The sequence below is a fragment of the Eucalyptus grandis genome, chromosome 4 (genome assembly GCF_016545825.1).
Source record: "Eucalyptus grandis isolate ANBG69807.140 chromosome 4, ASM1654582v1, whole genome shotgun sequence".
Classification (NCBI taxonomy): domain Eukaryota; kingdom Viridiplantae; phylum Streptophyta; class Magnoliopsida; order Myrtales; family Myrtaceae; genus Eucalyptus; species Eucalyptus grandis.
This window is the reverse complement of record NC_052615.1, coordinates 3,335,056-3,351,272: the sequence shown is the minus strand read 5'-3', so window position 1 is coordinate 3,351,272 and position 16,217 is coordinate 3,335,056. Positions and strand designations below refer to the sequence as shown.

At 39.3% G+C, this 16,217-nt stretch overlaps 1 protein-coding gene across 1 annotated transcript; it reads left to right on the top strand.

Annotated features, from left to right (window-relative positions):
• The first annotated feature begins 13,320 nt into the window (after positions 1-13,320).
• LOC120292938 lies at positions 13,321-15,300 on the top strand. Its single transcript, XM_039311501.1, has 4 exons — positions 13,321-13,399; positions 13,482-13,566; positions 13,858-14,176; positions 15,112-15,300. The coding sequence occupies exons 1-4, from the start codon at positions 13,321-13,323 to the stop codon at positions 15,298-15,300; spliced, it is 672 nt and encodes a 223-aa protein (XP_039167435.1).
• The last annotated feature ends 917 nt before the right edge of the window (positions 15,301-16,217 follow it).

Below are 16,217 nucleotides of genomic sequence, written 5' to 3'. Positions count from 1 at the left end.
TACTTTTTCCCGCCAAATCCCTCCTTTCTTTTTGTGATTTCAATTGTTCAATGGGGATCCCTTTAATTGTTTTTCCTCTTTTGAATATTTACATACATTCAAGTTTTTATGAAATTGATTTCCCCTTCACTAGGATGAGAAAAGTTTAGAATCAAAATCCCTCGTCCATTAAATTGATTTAACTAAGTCGAATGACGCATGCACTTGGACTTTTCTAAGCCCAAAACAATTGAAATTTTTAACAAAGTACGAATCTCAGCACATAGGTTGGCACATAATCTTTAATAATTTTTTGAAATATAAATTATATTTAAATTTTCACGGAAAAGTAAAAAGTCAATCTTTACCTCGTAATTTTGGTAAAGAAAGTATCAAATTCTTTTCTAATGGAAGATAATTATACCAACCATTAGTTTTTGAGGAAATAATAATAAATAATACTTTATGGTCTCTGATATACAAAGAAGAGGAAGACAAAATATATTTTACCTTCATTTCAAAGACCACACTAGCCTATGTGGAGTCAGACTATTCCTTCCTAGCTAGATATTTTTTTAGCTTTGTCAAGGCGAATTGGAAGTCATAATATGACATAGTTCAATTGTTTCTTTAAGTATGGAAGGCTAACCAAAATGTCCTTCTAGGAACCCTAAACTATGCCTACTGAAACACATTTATTTCAAATGTTTTTTGATGACACAAAAAACCCCTAACTTGTACAATACATTTATCTCAAACTTTTTTCTTATGACACAAAAAATCCTAAAGTTGTATTCATGTGATACATTTACCGCAAAATTTAAGATAAATGTGTTACACGGACATAAGTTTAAGATTTTTTTGTGCTTAACCATTTGATACATCACATAGAAATTGAAATTGGTGTTCAAATATGATAACGTTGAATCATTGTTTTTCACTGATGAAGATCCATCTAAGCAAACTCTGTGTCATTTCTTGTTATCAAACTCTTAGTGAAACTGACTCTGACTCAGATTCTGAAGATCTTTTCCATATAGCCCTTACTTCTTTAGAACAAGACCCCAGTATATTTTCAAGCCAAATCCATTGTCCCAATTTTCCTATAAAAATCTTTACATCAAAGTTTGTTAAACCAATCACAATCATTGCTTTTATAGACATTGGTGCAAGTTCTTCAATTCTAGACACAAAAGTTCTTCTTGAAAAATATTGGATTTTCTGTGTTTAATATTTCAATTTTGGATTAAATTCGGATTATCCATTCATACATCCTTTTATTTGGAAGGAAGATGATTTCCCTGATCAACTCAAAACGTTATTATGGTACTTAACCAATAAGTACTTAATAGCCATTGAAATTCCAACCAGAAGGTTCATTGCCAACTTCACCAGGATTTTCTTACTTGGGAGAAATATCGAGAGAGAAAGTGATCAAAATCTTTTAGACTTTCTCAACTAATTCTATCCTCCTACTCACTGGAAACATCTCTTGGAGAAAGAACTAAGAACCATGACACCAAATCCCGAAGTCCATACCATCCTGTTTTTCAGACGTCCATGGCATTTTTTCAGAAATAATGGAAGCATCATTAATGCCCCCTCAGGAAATAGGAACCACATTCTATAAACCTCACTTGGAAAACAGAGAAGCTCAGATTCACAAATCTTATCCAAGACCCGTTAGATCTTGTGAACACCAGTACCGAGAACTTCAGAGAATCTTGTGCCAGGAAAACAAAACCATTCCTCAAGATGCATGGAATAATGTACCCACTACGTGGGATCATTATGACCTAGCACCAGAAGCTAGAGAAGCACTTAGGCAATACAAACAAGCTGCATCATCTCAAGATCATGAAATGATAGGAGCAGATGATATTGCCCAATCCACTCAGGACCCCTATGCACGCTTTGGAGGCCTTCTGTCCCAGGATCCCTATGACCAAGGACCTTCGTCCTTATCTCAAAGCATAGACACATCTTTCTATGCACAACCATCCAATTGGCCTCAGCCAAGCATTCCTATCGACACTGGCGAAGATGACAACACAAACTGGGCCGAAGAAGAAGCATCCCACTGGGCATACGAAGCCTCAGCATCCACATCCCGTCAGCTCAACCAGATTCTATCACCAGAAGACCTTGAAGCACTTGAACAAAAGTATGATGAACATTGCTTAGCAACAGTACACAACTTGGATGACTCCGACTATGACTACAATGCTCGTAACGGACGAGACCGCTGAGTCTGTACAATTTCACTGTAGCAAGTTACTGTTCACTTTTACTGTAGCACTAGGCTAGGGAAGAGACTGTTCACAGTACGATCACTGTTCATAGTGTGCGAATAATTCCCTCTTGGAAGTTTCCGGTGCCTCTGTTTGTATTTGGACCCGTGAGCCGGTCCTTGTGTGTGTTTTTGTGACCTCTTATCGTCTATAAAAGGCGAGGATGGTGTAATGTGTTGGGCAAAGTCCCTCGAAGTAAAGTGTGTGCTTTGTGAAAAAACCTCTTCATGGCTTTCTAAATTCCTCTTCTTCTCCAACCTGGTAAAATCCTTGGAGAAATGTAGCTTGGGTAGGTTAGAAACGCTGCCATCCTAGCATCTTTGGGTGTCTCTAGGCTCTTAACTAAAGGGCTGAGTGGTTTTATGCTAAAAGGCTATCCCTGAAGGGCTTGAACGGGTTGTTCGCCCACTGTGGGATGCATACCTGCAGGAAATTTACTCTCCTTCCCTAGTTCTAAGCCTAGGTCCGTTCATGGTATCAGAGCCATGGTATCGTTTTTGATGTTATCCATTCCATGCGCTAGGTAGGTGAATCCAGTGCTGAGAAGATCTCATCACATCATGTCTACAGAACCAGAAATCCTTGAAGCACCCGTTTCTCTTGCTCCTTCTCCTTCATCCTCAACCCCTCCAGAATTTCGTGTTTCCATTGCTTCTAAGATAGATTATCTCTATGAAGTCTCTCTTAGTGATGAAATAAAGATCTCAGAAACTTAACTTCCTCTCATGAACCCTTACTCCGCCTTTGCCAAACCAAACTTGTCATTTTCACCCATCCGCTCCATTCGACAACTTATTCATCAAACCCCAAAGCAAGTAAAAGAGTACATCCAGTCCTCCAAATTCGACCAACATCCCATTCCTGCTACTGAAAATGAGTATTTTGTTTCTCTCCATATCCCTCTAGAATTTCCCAGACAATGGGCTCAATAGGGATATACTCATGTCCATGGAGCTGTCTGTCTTGCTCTTACCTTTCATGGTCGTAAAGGTTTGCCAGTTGTGGCAAGAATTGCGTTGTTAGATACCAGGTTTTTACAATACCAGCATGCTTGCATCGGTATTGTCCAAACTACTTTGAATGTTAGAACAGTCTTCGTGACCTTGTATCCAAACTTCAATATCGCTGTTTCAGACCCCCAGCTATTATCTTTCTTAAAAGTTCAAGTACAGCTCACTGGAGCTCCTCAAACTGCTGACTCTGTAGCTGCAACCCTACATTACTAGATGGTTTATCGAGTGCAAAATCATGCTCTTGACCTCAACTTCAACAATGGTAATGAAGATGCCTTGTTTATCTCCATGCAGAATGATCAGGCATCATGCATCCATGTTCCCAGACAGATCCCGAAGGATACGTTGGCCAAGCTCCTTCCAGAGACTTGGATCACCAACTATGAAAAGCTACACCAGCATAACAAGCCTTTCCAGTCTACGGACTCTGAGTTCGTCCGGAAAAAAGATGGAACTGTTTCCATCAAATTTGGCAAGGAAAAGGAAGAAAGTCCTTCTATCTTCTGGATCCTACTCATGATTGAACCATGCGTTCCAAAATCAATTTCCGAACCAGATCCCAAAAAGCTTGTTCGACACTTCAACAGTGATGGACATCCTGTCCATTACTACAAAGACAACTATGGTCATTGTTTCTGGGATCCTTTTTGCCAATGTTCTTATTGTACAAATTCCCCTGATGAGGTAGATCCCTTTGCCAAACCTCCACCTCAATGGAAAAGGCCAAAGGATAAGGTGTACCAAAGATACTTAAACGGAGATCCATTCGTTGATACTCTTGGTGAGGATGATAAATACCAGTTCATGGTTTCTTATGCACCACCTCCTCCACCAGAGTTCAGTACTACATCCCAAGCTCCACTAGATCTACCAAAATCACCCCAACCATCTCCTCCTCAGAAAAAACAAGCTCTCTCTCTGTTTTACAAGCCAATCATAATATGGGCTAAGAAGCACTCTTACCCCCTCGAAGCTCCAGCAGAAATACCACCCATTTCTTCTATTGCCATGTTCCATGAAACTGACTTTCCCCCTCTTGCCAGAGAAAGTTCTAAACTCTCGTTTCCCACTTCAAAAGAGTTTATTGATTCACATGGCAGATACCGCCATGTTCCTAAAATTCCTACCCCCACTGATGTGGATGAACATGGGAGATAGAGAAAGACTCTTGCTGCTGAAGCTGTTCTAAATTGGCAATTAGAGACTCTGTTAGCACAAAACAATGCTTTCAAAGCAATTGATTCCAAGATTGGAAATGTGCAACAAGATCTTCGAAAGTATGATGAGACCGCCAAGAAAATGGTTTCTGAATTCCAGAAGAGGCTAAATGCCTTGGAATCAAGACAACATCTAGGGTATCATCATCTAGAGAGCCCAAAGCCAGAGATAGAAAGACTCAAGAGGCAGATCCAACTCCTTGAAGAAGGAAGGTTTAGATCTTTTGATCCCTTTGCAACTACTGTTAGAACTGGGTATTTGCCTCCACCACCCTAGACGTCTATTTTTGTTGCCATCCCAGAAGATTCTTTCAGAAAAGAACCAAATATGGTAGAATTGCTTAATCGTATCAAAAAGTTGCAGAAAGACAAAGGAAAAGAGAAGATGCCTACAGAATCAAGTTCGATTGTTATAAAAGAAAGGCCAGATCAGATAATGTTATCCAATCCATTAGAATCTTTTCTAAAGGATTTGGGTACTCAGGAACCTGACACTGTTATCTAACAGCCTGATCCTGCCATTCCAGAAAATCAGATTATGTTTCCAGCTGAACAAACTTCTTTTAGCATCTTTGAAACTGAATCAGATTTAGTATCCCTTTCGGCTTCTTCATCCTTCTTGATTCCTATTATTGATTCCCTCCCTATTGAGCCAATCACTTCATCAATATTCATGGCTGATCCTCCAGATCATGAGATGGAATCAAACTATTCAGAGCCAGAAAATGTTTAGACAGACAATCTTGGACGGCATGTGTCCATGGCATCAAAACAATTTTTCACTATCGATGATATTCCTTATCACAAATGGCTAGAAAGACTTGAGGAATTTCATACTTGGTTGAATACTCAATCCATCACCAACCATGATATGAATGATGTCCTTTATAACTTTGTTACGAGGTTCTCAGGAAGCCTCAAACTTTGGTGGAAATCAGTTTCAGAACAAGACCAAATTCATTTTCTAATGTCACCTGATTTCAGCCATGCCATCACTATCTTATATCATGTCTTTATGGGAAAACCCACTGACCTCATAGAAATGAAAAGAATAGAATTTTTTGAAAGGAAATGTTGCTCTCTCCAGAAGAAATATCTTGATAAGCATTATCGAATAATGCTTCAGCTTTTCTATCAGATTGGAGTTGATCCGAATCTGAAACATGTTCTCCTGACTTCCATCCCTAAAGAATTATCCCAGATGGTTGAAAGATCTTTCTTTGGAAGACAAAGGAGAATACAAGATATTCCCTTGGGAGAAATACAACAAGAAATCCATCTATGCCTTGAAGAACTGTGGCAAAAGCGCTAGATGGTCCGTACCTACATCCATCACGATGACAAAAGTCTCGAGACGACTGTTCTCGCCGAGAAGTTAAAGATCAAATGTTCAAAACAAGACTGTGATGGTACTTGTGGTAAGTTTTCTCGGAAAAAGAAACACTTCAAGAAGTTCTGGATAAAGAAATCCAAACATGGCCCAAAGCACTTCCGGAAAAAGAAGAAATGGCGATACCTACACAAAAGAAAGGATCGCACATGCCATAAGAAATCAAACTGTTGCTTCATCTGCAGTCAGAAGGGACATTTTGCCAAAAAATTTCCTCAAGCGAGAAAAGGTCAGAACCGTCTAATTCATCACATTGAGAATGAAACAGGTATTTCTCTTGAAAATAATGATATTGAATCTTTATTCTCTACTGATGAAGAACCATTTGAACAAACTCTTTGTGTCATTCCCTCTTACCAAACTTCCAGTGAGACTGAGTCAGACTCAGAGTCTGAAGACATTTTTCACATATCCCCCACATCTCCAGAACCAAGCCTTGACATATTTTCAAGTCAAACTCACTGTCCCCATTTCCCTGTAAAAATCCTTACCTCGAAGTTTGCCAAACCTATCACTGTTATTGCTCTCATTGATACCGGAGCAAGTTGTTCCATTCTACATACTAAAGTTCTGCCCGAAGAATATTGAACTCTCTATGTCCGATATTTCAACTCAGCCTCAGGAGACACTTTCTCCACAAATGTGAAAACCACTCCCGTAACTGTCCAGTTCTTTTCCCAGTGTTCTATAACCACAAAAATCTTTGGATCAAGTCTCCCCAATAAAGACCTGATAATTGGGTGGGATATCATGACTTAAATCTCTTAGCTTTGCATCATTCCTGGAAAATGTCTTAGGTATAAAGACCAATTCTTTGAGTTCGTCAATATTCAGAGACTCTTTTCCATTCATATGAGTCTATTAGATCCAATCATGCAAAAGTTGTTAGAATCTTGTTCAAAATCCCATTTGGAATTTGCTCAAAAATGTTCTTATCCTCTATGGGAAAATCCAGAGTTCTTTGTCCGCCTTCCATTCAAAAAGAATGAGGACATCAATCCTACTAAGGTGAGTCATATGGGAATGAAGCCAGAACACTTGGCTTTAGCTCAAAGGGAATGTTCAGAACTATTGCAACAGGGCCTTATTGAAATTTCCAACTCTCAGTGGGCTTGTGAAGCCTTTTATGTCAATAAGCATGCTTAGCAAAACAAGGGAAAAATGAGACTGGTAATCAACTATCAACCTCTCAATCTTTTTCTCCAAGATGATAAATTCCCTTTGCCATCAAGAGACTCTCTTTTTACTGGTTTAACCAAGGCCCATATCTATTCCAAATTCGACCTCAAAGCCGGATTTTGGCAATTGGACATCCATCTTGAAGACGGATCCAAAACAGGATTCTGTATCTCGAACCAGCACTTCCAGTGGAAAGTTCTTCATTTTGGCCTAAAGGTAGCCCCATCCCTTTTCCAAAAGGCTATGTGTCGCATTTTCCAACCAATCTTGTCAAGTGCAGCCATATACATTGACGACATTTTGCTCTACAGTCCTGACGAACAGTCACACTGTCAACTTCTTGAGCAATTTGCAAAAATCGTGAATAAGCATGGCATTATGCTTTCTCAAAGGAAAATGAATATTGCCCAGATAGAAATTGAATTTCTTGATATGCACATTAACAAAGGTACATATTATCTAGGGCCACATATTGCTCAAGAATTATTAAAGTTTCCTGAAGCTAACTTTACAACAAAACAAGTTCAGTAATTTCTTGGGATAATCAATTATCTCAGGGATTTTGTCCCAAACATTGCAAAGCTCCTGATTCCTTTGCAATCTATGTTGAAAAAGAATCCCCTACCTTGAGGAAAATCTCAGACTAAAGTAGTCGCTAAGCTTAAGGAGATTATGCAGAATCTCCCACCATTGCAAATACCATCAACATGTAAGAGAATTCTTCAAACTGATGCCAGTGATGAATACTGGGCAGCCATCTTGTTTGAAGAAATTGATGGTAAGAGACACCTTTGTGCTCACAAAAGTGGAAAGTTTTCTCAAGCTGAAATGCAAACTACATTACTAATTATTCATTTTTTCCCTCAATACTCTATAATTACTAAAATCTTTGGCTAGTCTCCCTAACAAAGATCTGATCATTGGTTGGGATATCATGACTCAAATTCCTCAACTCCGCATCATTCATAGAAAATGCCTTAAGTATAGAGACCACTTTTCTGAATTTGTCAATATTCAAAGGCTTTTCTCTATCCAAATAAGCTTGTTAGATTCGATCATGCAAAAATTATTAGAATCATGTTCTAAATCTCATTCCGAATTCTCTCAAAAATATACTCATCCTTTGTGGAAGAATTCAAACTTTTTTGTTCACCATCGTTTAAAAAAATGAAGATATAAATTCTGTTAAGAAAGAATGCTTAGAATCGGCTCCAACAAGACCTTATTGAAATCTCAGACTCTCAATGGGCTTGTGAAGCTTTTTATGCCAATAAATGAGCTAAGTAAAACATAAGTAAAATGTGACTAATAATAAATTACCAGCCTCTCAACATTTTTCTCCAAGATAACAAGTTCCCTTTATCTTCAAGAAATTCCATTTTTACTGGATTATCCAAAGCCCACATCTATTCCAAATTTGATCTCAAAGTCGAATTCTGGCAATTGGGTATTCATCCTAAAGATAGGCCCAAGATAAGATTCTATATTCCAAACCAGCATTTCCAATGGAAGGTCCTCCCTTTTGATCTCAAAGTAGCCTCATCCTTATTCCAAAAGACCATGTGTCGAATATTCCTATCAACCTTGTCAAGTGCAGCAATCTACATTGATGATATTTTGTGCGACAGTCCTGATGAAGAATCTCACTGCCAACTCTTTGAGAAGTTTGCAGACATTGTAAAAAAGTTTGAGATTATGTTTTCTCAAAAAAAGATGAACATTGCCTAAATAGAGATCAAATTTCTTGATGTGCACCTTAACAAAGGTATGTACCATCCAATGCCACACATTACTAAAGAATTGCTAAAGTTTCCAAAAGAAAACTTCACAATAAAATTAGTTCAACAATTTCTTGGGATAATTAATTATTTTAGAAACTTTGTTTCCTATATTACAAAATTATTGATCCCACTGCAATCAATGCTGATGAAAAATCCCTCACTTTAGGGAAAATCCCAAACCAAAGTAGTTGTGAAACTTAAGGAAATCGTGTAGACTTTTCCCCCGTTGCAAATTTCATCCATGGGAAAGAGAATCCTTTGGACTAATGTTGGTGATGAATATTGGGCAGCCATACTATTTGAAGAAATTAATGATAAGTGACACATTTATGCTTACAAAAGTGGAAAGTTTTCCTAGACTGAAATATATCATCATTACACTTTCAAGAAAATTTTAGCGGTAAAAAATGGAATAAAAAGTTTGAGTTCCATCGTATTGACTATTATTTCCTGGTAGAACTAGATAGACATATTTTTCTCAGATGATCAAGTTCAAATAGAAGCAAATTCCAAATTTCAAACTATTTCGATGGGCTGAATAGTTTTCGAAATATTCTTTTGAAACCAAACAAATTGCTGGAAAGAAGAACGTACTTGCTGATTTTTTGTCCAAACCCAAGGCACCAATAAAGATCAATATATACATTATGAGGCATGCTTTTCATACTTTTCATTACAACGAAAAAGTATAAGATCGAGAGAATATGAAAGTGGCTAAGTTTGGATTACCCCTAGGAAATTATTGAACAAATCTAAAATAACAACCTAACTGAAAATCTAGAGAACCTCATGTGGCAATGCCACATGGGTCTATTCAAACTCCATGGAGGCTTGATTCTTTATCATTTTGGATTAAACTCTAGGTATCTATTTATACATCCTTCATCTAGAAGGAAGATAATTTCATTGATAAACTCGATGGTTATTATAATGCTTAACTAATAAGTACTTAATAGCTATTGAGTTTCCTACCAGAAAGTTCATCGCCAACCTAACTAGGATATTTGCGCTCAGCCGAAACATTGAAAATGAAAGTGATAGGAACCTCCTAACTGTCCTCAACCTGATTCTATCCTCCCACTCATTGAAAGCATCTCTTCTAACAAGAATTGGGAACTGTCCAACCAGAACCAGAAATACACTATATTGTGTTTCTCTGGCGTTCATGGGCTTTGGTATGAAATAATTGCACCATTGCCAATGCACCATAAGGAGTAGGAACCACACCTTATGAAATATCATATTTACAAATCCTTTCCTAGCTATATTGGTTTTGATGAATACAAATATAGAGAACTCCAGAGACTTTTATGTCAAGAAAACATGATCATCTTTGAAGATGTATGGAATTACTTCATACCTATTTCGTGGGATCATTATAGCCTTATGCCAGAAGTCAAAGAAGCACTTAAGGAATTCAAACAAGTACAAGACCAAGCAAGGACACCTCCATCACAAGAGAAAGATATGATCGACACGAATGATCCAGCACAATCATCTCATGACCCCTATGCCTAATGGGGAGGCCCTCTCTCTCAAGACCTCTATGATCAAGGACCTTTGTCCTTATCCCTTAAACTAAACACATCTTACTATGCTTAATTAGCAAATTGACCCCAGCCAAACATGCTTGTCGATACTCCAGGATCCTCCAAGATTCATGAGGAAGCATCCCAGGAAGCATCCTCCTCAAGTGGAATAAACATGTGGAACACTCCGATAGCTTAAAGAGAAGTCACTTGTAGCTCTTCTAACACCAAACTTTCAAAACTTGAACAAAGATACGAAAAATAGCTTGCAATGCATAGCTCTAATGATTCAAACTGTGACCACAACTCCCATGATGGAAGATAGGCCTGTAGCTATGACACTGTAGCACAGGTCATAGTTACTGTAGCAAATTACTGTACCAATAGGTTAGGAAAATCACTATTCATAATCACTATTTATATTACCTAAAATAATTCCTGATCGGATTTTCCGGGACATATGTTTGTTTCAGACCCGTGACCAGGGTCCTTATTTTCTTGTGACCTCTTAATGCCTATAAAAGATAGATGTATTAGGGAGAGTCCCTTGAAGTAAAATGCGTGTTTGTGAAAATTCTTAATATTTTTCTAAACATCTCTTCTTCTCCAACCTAGTAGAATCCTTTAAGAAATGCAACTTGGCTATTTAGAAACGTTACCATCTTGGCATTTTTGAGTGTCTATATGCTCTGAAGTAAATCTTTGAGTAGTTTGTTGTTAAAAGGCTATCCTGAAGGACTTGAACAAGAGGTTCGTCCACTGTAGAAAGGCATACTTGCAGCAACTAACTTGGTTTTCCCTAATTCTAAGCATAGGTCCCCTTATTAGTATTAGAGTCATGGTTTCATTCGTAACTTGGTTCGCTTCATATGCTTAGATAGTGAATCTAGTGCTAAGAAGACTTTCTCCATATCATATATGATCCTAAAATCCTAAATGTTCTAGTTACTTTTACCTCTTTTCCATCTTCCTCCTCTCTTTCAGACTTTTGTATATCAAATGCTTCTAAGATTACCTATCTCTATGAGATCTCTTTTAGTGATGACACCAAGATTTCTGAAACTCAACTCCCTCTTATGAACTCATATTTTGCTTTTGCTAAGCCCACCTCATCATTTTCTCTTCCACTATATTCAACAACTTATCTGTCAGACTCCCAAAGAAGTGAAAGAGTACGTACAATCCTCCAAGTTTGATCAGCATCCCATTCCAGCCACTAAAAAAGAGTATTTTGTTATTCTCTAAATTCCCTTAGAATTCCCCCAAACAATGGACCTAGTAGAGATACTCTCATGTCCATTATGGAGCTGTCCGTCTTGCCCTCATTTTGCATGGCCGAAAAGGCTTGCAAATTGTGATCAGAATGGCCCTATTAGATACTCGGTTCCTAGAATATCAACATACTTGTATTGGCACCGTCCAAACTACTTTGAATGCTGGAATAGTTTTTGTAACCTTATTTCCAAACTTCAATGTTACTCTTTCAGATCCTCAGTTGCTTTCCTTTTTGAAGGTTCAAATCCAGCTCATCGGAGCCTCCTAGACTACTGATTCTATTATGGCAACACTACACTATCAAATGGTTTATTAAGTGCAAAACCATGTCATTGATCTAAACTTCGAAAATGGAAATGAAGATGCCCTTATTCATCTCCATGCAAAATGACCAAGCATTTTGCATCCATGTTTTCAGACAAATTCCTAAAAAGAAGTTAGCTAAACTTCTTTCGAAGATCTGGATTACCAACTATGATAAACATGCCTTATAATGTATACATCGATCTCTGCTGGTGCCTTGGTATAAGTTTGTGAATTTTTTATGTCATAAAAATGTATCACACCTTTAAAATTTGGGATTTTTGATGTAATAAAAAAATGTTTGGGGGTAAATACGTCACAGTGGGCATACTTATGATTTTTTTATGACTTTTTCCCTTTTTTAAAAATCATATAGTGCTAATGAACTTTTTCAACATTACATGAAATACATGAAAGAAAAATCAGACATATATCTAAGTTCTCAATGATAAAAGTATATAAATGGTGCTATTAGGTATTACCTGGTGAGCATTTTATAATTTCATTGTATCAAAAATTGAGTTACACCGCATTCATGTGTATTTTTACGCCGTGCAATAAGAGAATATGCAAATGATAAGCATAATTGAGTGGATAAAAAAATGTTAGAACAATCCCTAAAATAAGTTTGAACAATACATATAATAAACCAGTGCAAACAAATCCATAGGTATGCAATGGTTTATGAGACACATGTTACGTGAGTATGTGCACTTGTCTCAATCAACGGATGCAAACAATTGCCAAAAAATACCTCTTTTTTTTCTTTGATATAATAACCCACTTTGGGTGCGTTTGGGAAGACTTTTGGGGAAAGTCCTTGAGAAAATGTAAATGCCTTTGAGCTAAAGGAGTTTTCTAGAAATGCAAATTATGTTTGGTAAATCGTATTTGTGAAAGTCCATTGTTAAGTATTTTGAGCAAAATAGCATTTGGACAAGTTAACTTTGCAAAGGACTTTTGTCATTAAAAAAAAGGAAAAAAATGAGAATTGGCTGGTACTGCCGGCGAGGGGCAAGTGGTCCGGCTAGGGGCAAGCATCCGGCGAGGGTTGCCGTGCGGAGGACGCGGCGGCGACCTCGATCGTGACCAGATCGCGCGATCCCGATCGCTCGATTTGGGTCGCCGAAGGTTGCGCGGCCCAGATCTGGGTCGTGGTGACCTCCGACAACCTAGATCTGAGCGTGATTTGGGTCGCTGGAGGTCGCCGCGACCCACATCTGGGCAGTGTGACCTCCAGCGACCCAGATCTGCAGAGGAATGCAGCGTCGTCAGGGTTGCAGTGGTCGCGGTGACGGGACTTGAGGGGGGTCACCGAGGTCACGCGATTGGCCGCCGACGGTTGCCGTGACACACCGGCCTCATGCCAACCTTTGTCCAGCTCGTCGTCGGCCCCTCGCAACTCCGCACAACTTTGCTGGCCAATCTCAACAAAGAAGAAGGTTCGTGAGGACAAAACTGGAAAAACGAAATGTTAGTGAGGACATTTGTGGAAGAAATTTTTTTGCCTTACTCTCCTTTCAGCCTTCCGAGAAGGCCGAATGCTGAAGGCAGCCCTAAACCTGCCTTGGGCTTTCACCTTGGGAAGGCTTGCCTTCAGCAAAGGCGAGTGAAAAAAAAATTGCCAAACACTGAATATTTGTAGGGGTGTGCAATCGAACCGGGTCAACTCGGTTCCTAGTTCGGCCCACCCGAAAAACAGGGTCGGGAACTGGTTCCAGTTGAAACTGGTTCCCAAAGTTTAGACCCTGTTTGAACCGTTCGAGAACCGGTTCCGAGGGAATACCCACCCAGGAACCGGATCGACCGGACTGGTTTGGGAATCGGTTTGAGAACCGGTTTTTGGGCCCCAAAACAAAACCCTAGTTGTTTCTAACTTTCTATCTTTACTCTCACGCAGCACGCTTGTCGCTCTCAGCCTCTCACGATCTCACCTCCGCCGATCCATCCGAGCGGAAGCAAGATCGCCTTCCTCTAGATTAGCGCCCCCATCTTGGTCCCACCATCCTCGCCACCCTGACGCCGTCGGCCTCGCTGCTCGAGAAGGCTGGGTGCAAGACATTCGCGGGCCTCCTCGTCTCGACACCGAGGTTGACTCCTCACGGGTGGCAAGCATGGTGCTCAAGTCCACCCCCGTCGCAATCTTCACCGTCGATAGCGTCCTCCTCCTCGCCGAGCTGTTCAGCAAGTCCCCGTCCCCCGCGCCGGTGCTATCGCTGGTAAGCACGATTTTTACTCTTCGTCGTGAGCTGCCGGCTAATTAGTTCTACTTACCCCCAACCGGTGTCGTCGATGTTTGCTCTTTTGATTCGTTCTGGTATTTTAAAAAAGATATTGATCTGTCAAACCGTTCTTGTATTGTGAATCTAGTGTTTTTTTTTCTCGATGGGGCGAATCTTGAGAATTGGTCAGGAGTTGAGCGAACGAGCATTTGAGGTTATTGTGATGATGCGCGATCGCGATGGATGGTTGAGTGGTCACTGATGAATACGATGAGTTTGAACGGGCCATCTTCGCCGGTATTCTATTTTGAGGAAATGCTGAGAATTGTAATTCCAAGCAAAGAGTAAAGCATGTGAAAGTGAATGCTATAAAGTTTGTTTGGTTAGCAGGATTCTCATTTAAGAGATGTAACAAATTCTGTTGCAACTGAAAAGTTGGTTGATTTGATAGGAGAAAGAGATGACAGATAGAAAACGGACGGAGCTATTTTTTATGCTAGATTACCAATGTTTTTGGCCGATTAATTCTTTTTAAACTGAGTTTATCGGAATTTACACATGTTTGGACATACTACTAAAGACTCAGATTTCGTCGATTCTTGTCTTTGACTATCTCGCATGCTTTCAATTGGCATGAGTGCCTTGGATTTGAGCATCAGACAAAATGCAGGGTTGCTCTTTTTGTGGGCTAGCTAGGTCACTTCTTGCTTTCCTTAGTTTATAGGCGGCTGCTTTTTTCTCAGTGGGACGAATCACTGATTGGCGATATGTGACTTCATTTTTCGTTTTTCTATTGGCTGGGAATAAGTTTTGGGGAAAATTGAGGGGTAGCTTCTGCAATTGCTCGTGTGATGGTGCCCAATTTACCAATCTGCAATCTGCCACCAGTGATTATTTTTTAGAAATGATCTTTCTTGGCTCTTCTATTCCAGCGACCCATCGCTCCTGAAATCCAGTGGAAGCTAGACCCCCGCGCTCCAGGTCTATCACCACCACTACCAGTGCTATTCGCCAGAGAGGAAGTGGAGCGAAAGAGAGATTTCTGCTCCCTCTCGGACCTTTCTTCACTGAAGCATCGAGACTCCAAGAACGAGAATACTCTTCTGCATACTCTTGATTGAACCTACGACGTTGACTCCAGTCCAATCTTTGGCTGCTGCAAACATTCGAATCTCCGTCGACTGAGGCGCCTCCACCTTTGGTCGCTTTGAGCTCAGCCGAGGACTCCTTTTTGTAAGTTCAACAGCTGATCGTGGCTGCAATCGCACATCATCAAGGTAAAATTGTTACTGTTTGTGTGAGAATCGGCCACGATTGAGGTTCTATTAAGGATTTAAGCTTGCTCCGATGTTGTTGTGATGATCCTAAAGTGAATCATCGATTCATATTCGTGTACAAACTCCTTGATCGAAATGAGTTGTCAACGAAAGGCAGGCTTTTTGTTTTTCCACGGGGAGTATTATGTGAAGCTTGTAATTCTTGTTCCTGACAGAGATAATAGGAAACTTGTACTCCACAACACTGAAGTTGAGTAAAAATGGAGTGATTTCTTATGTTAGACCATGAATTACATAGTGCTAAAAGATCAGCATTCTACATTTCCAATGCACACCTAATGAGAGATTTGATTTACTATGTTAGACCATGAATTACTTTCTGTCTCCAAAGTTATGTTGAGAGATTTGATTTACTATGAAAACTAATATGTTTTTGTAGAATCCTAATGTTATATAATTTTTTTTTTTCCAATTTTCAATCAATGGATCAAGATAGAGACATATCAATGGAAGTAGAGGGACATAATGAAATGAGTCCACTCATGGAATTGCCATTCCATGGAGAATTTGAAGTGGTATCTGCAACCATAGGCGCGACAAATAAGGTGAGGGTACCTAACTCTCATACTGCTTCGGGTAAAAAACGAGCTAATCAATAAGATTGTTGGGATCATTTTTCAAGAATTATAGATGAGAAAACATAGAAAACAATTAAGGTGAAGTGCATTCATTGTGGGATGGATTATGTGTATAATGTTGAT

Coding starts and splice junctions, on each gene's coding strand:
- LOC120292938 (XM_039311501.1), top strand. CDS start 13,321: ATGCCAACCTTTGTCCAGCTCGTCGTCGGCCCCTCGCAACTCCGCACA. Junction 13,567..13,857: donor CTTGCCTTCAGCAAAGGCGA/GTGAAAAAAAAA, acceptor ACTCTCACGCAG/CACGCTTGTCGCTCTCAGCC. Junction 14,177..15,111: donor CCGCGCCGGTGCTATCGCTG/GTAAGCACGATT, acceptor CTTCTATTCCAG/CGACCCATCGCTCCTGAAAT.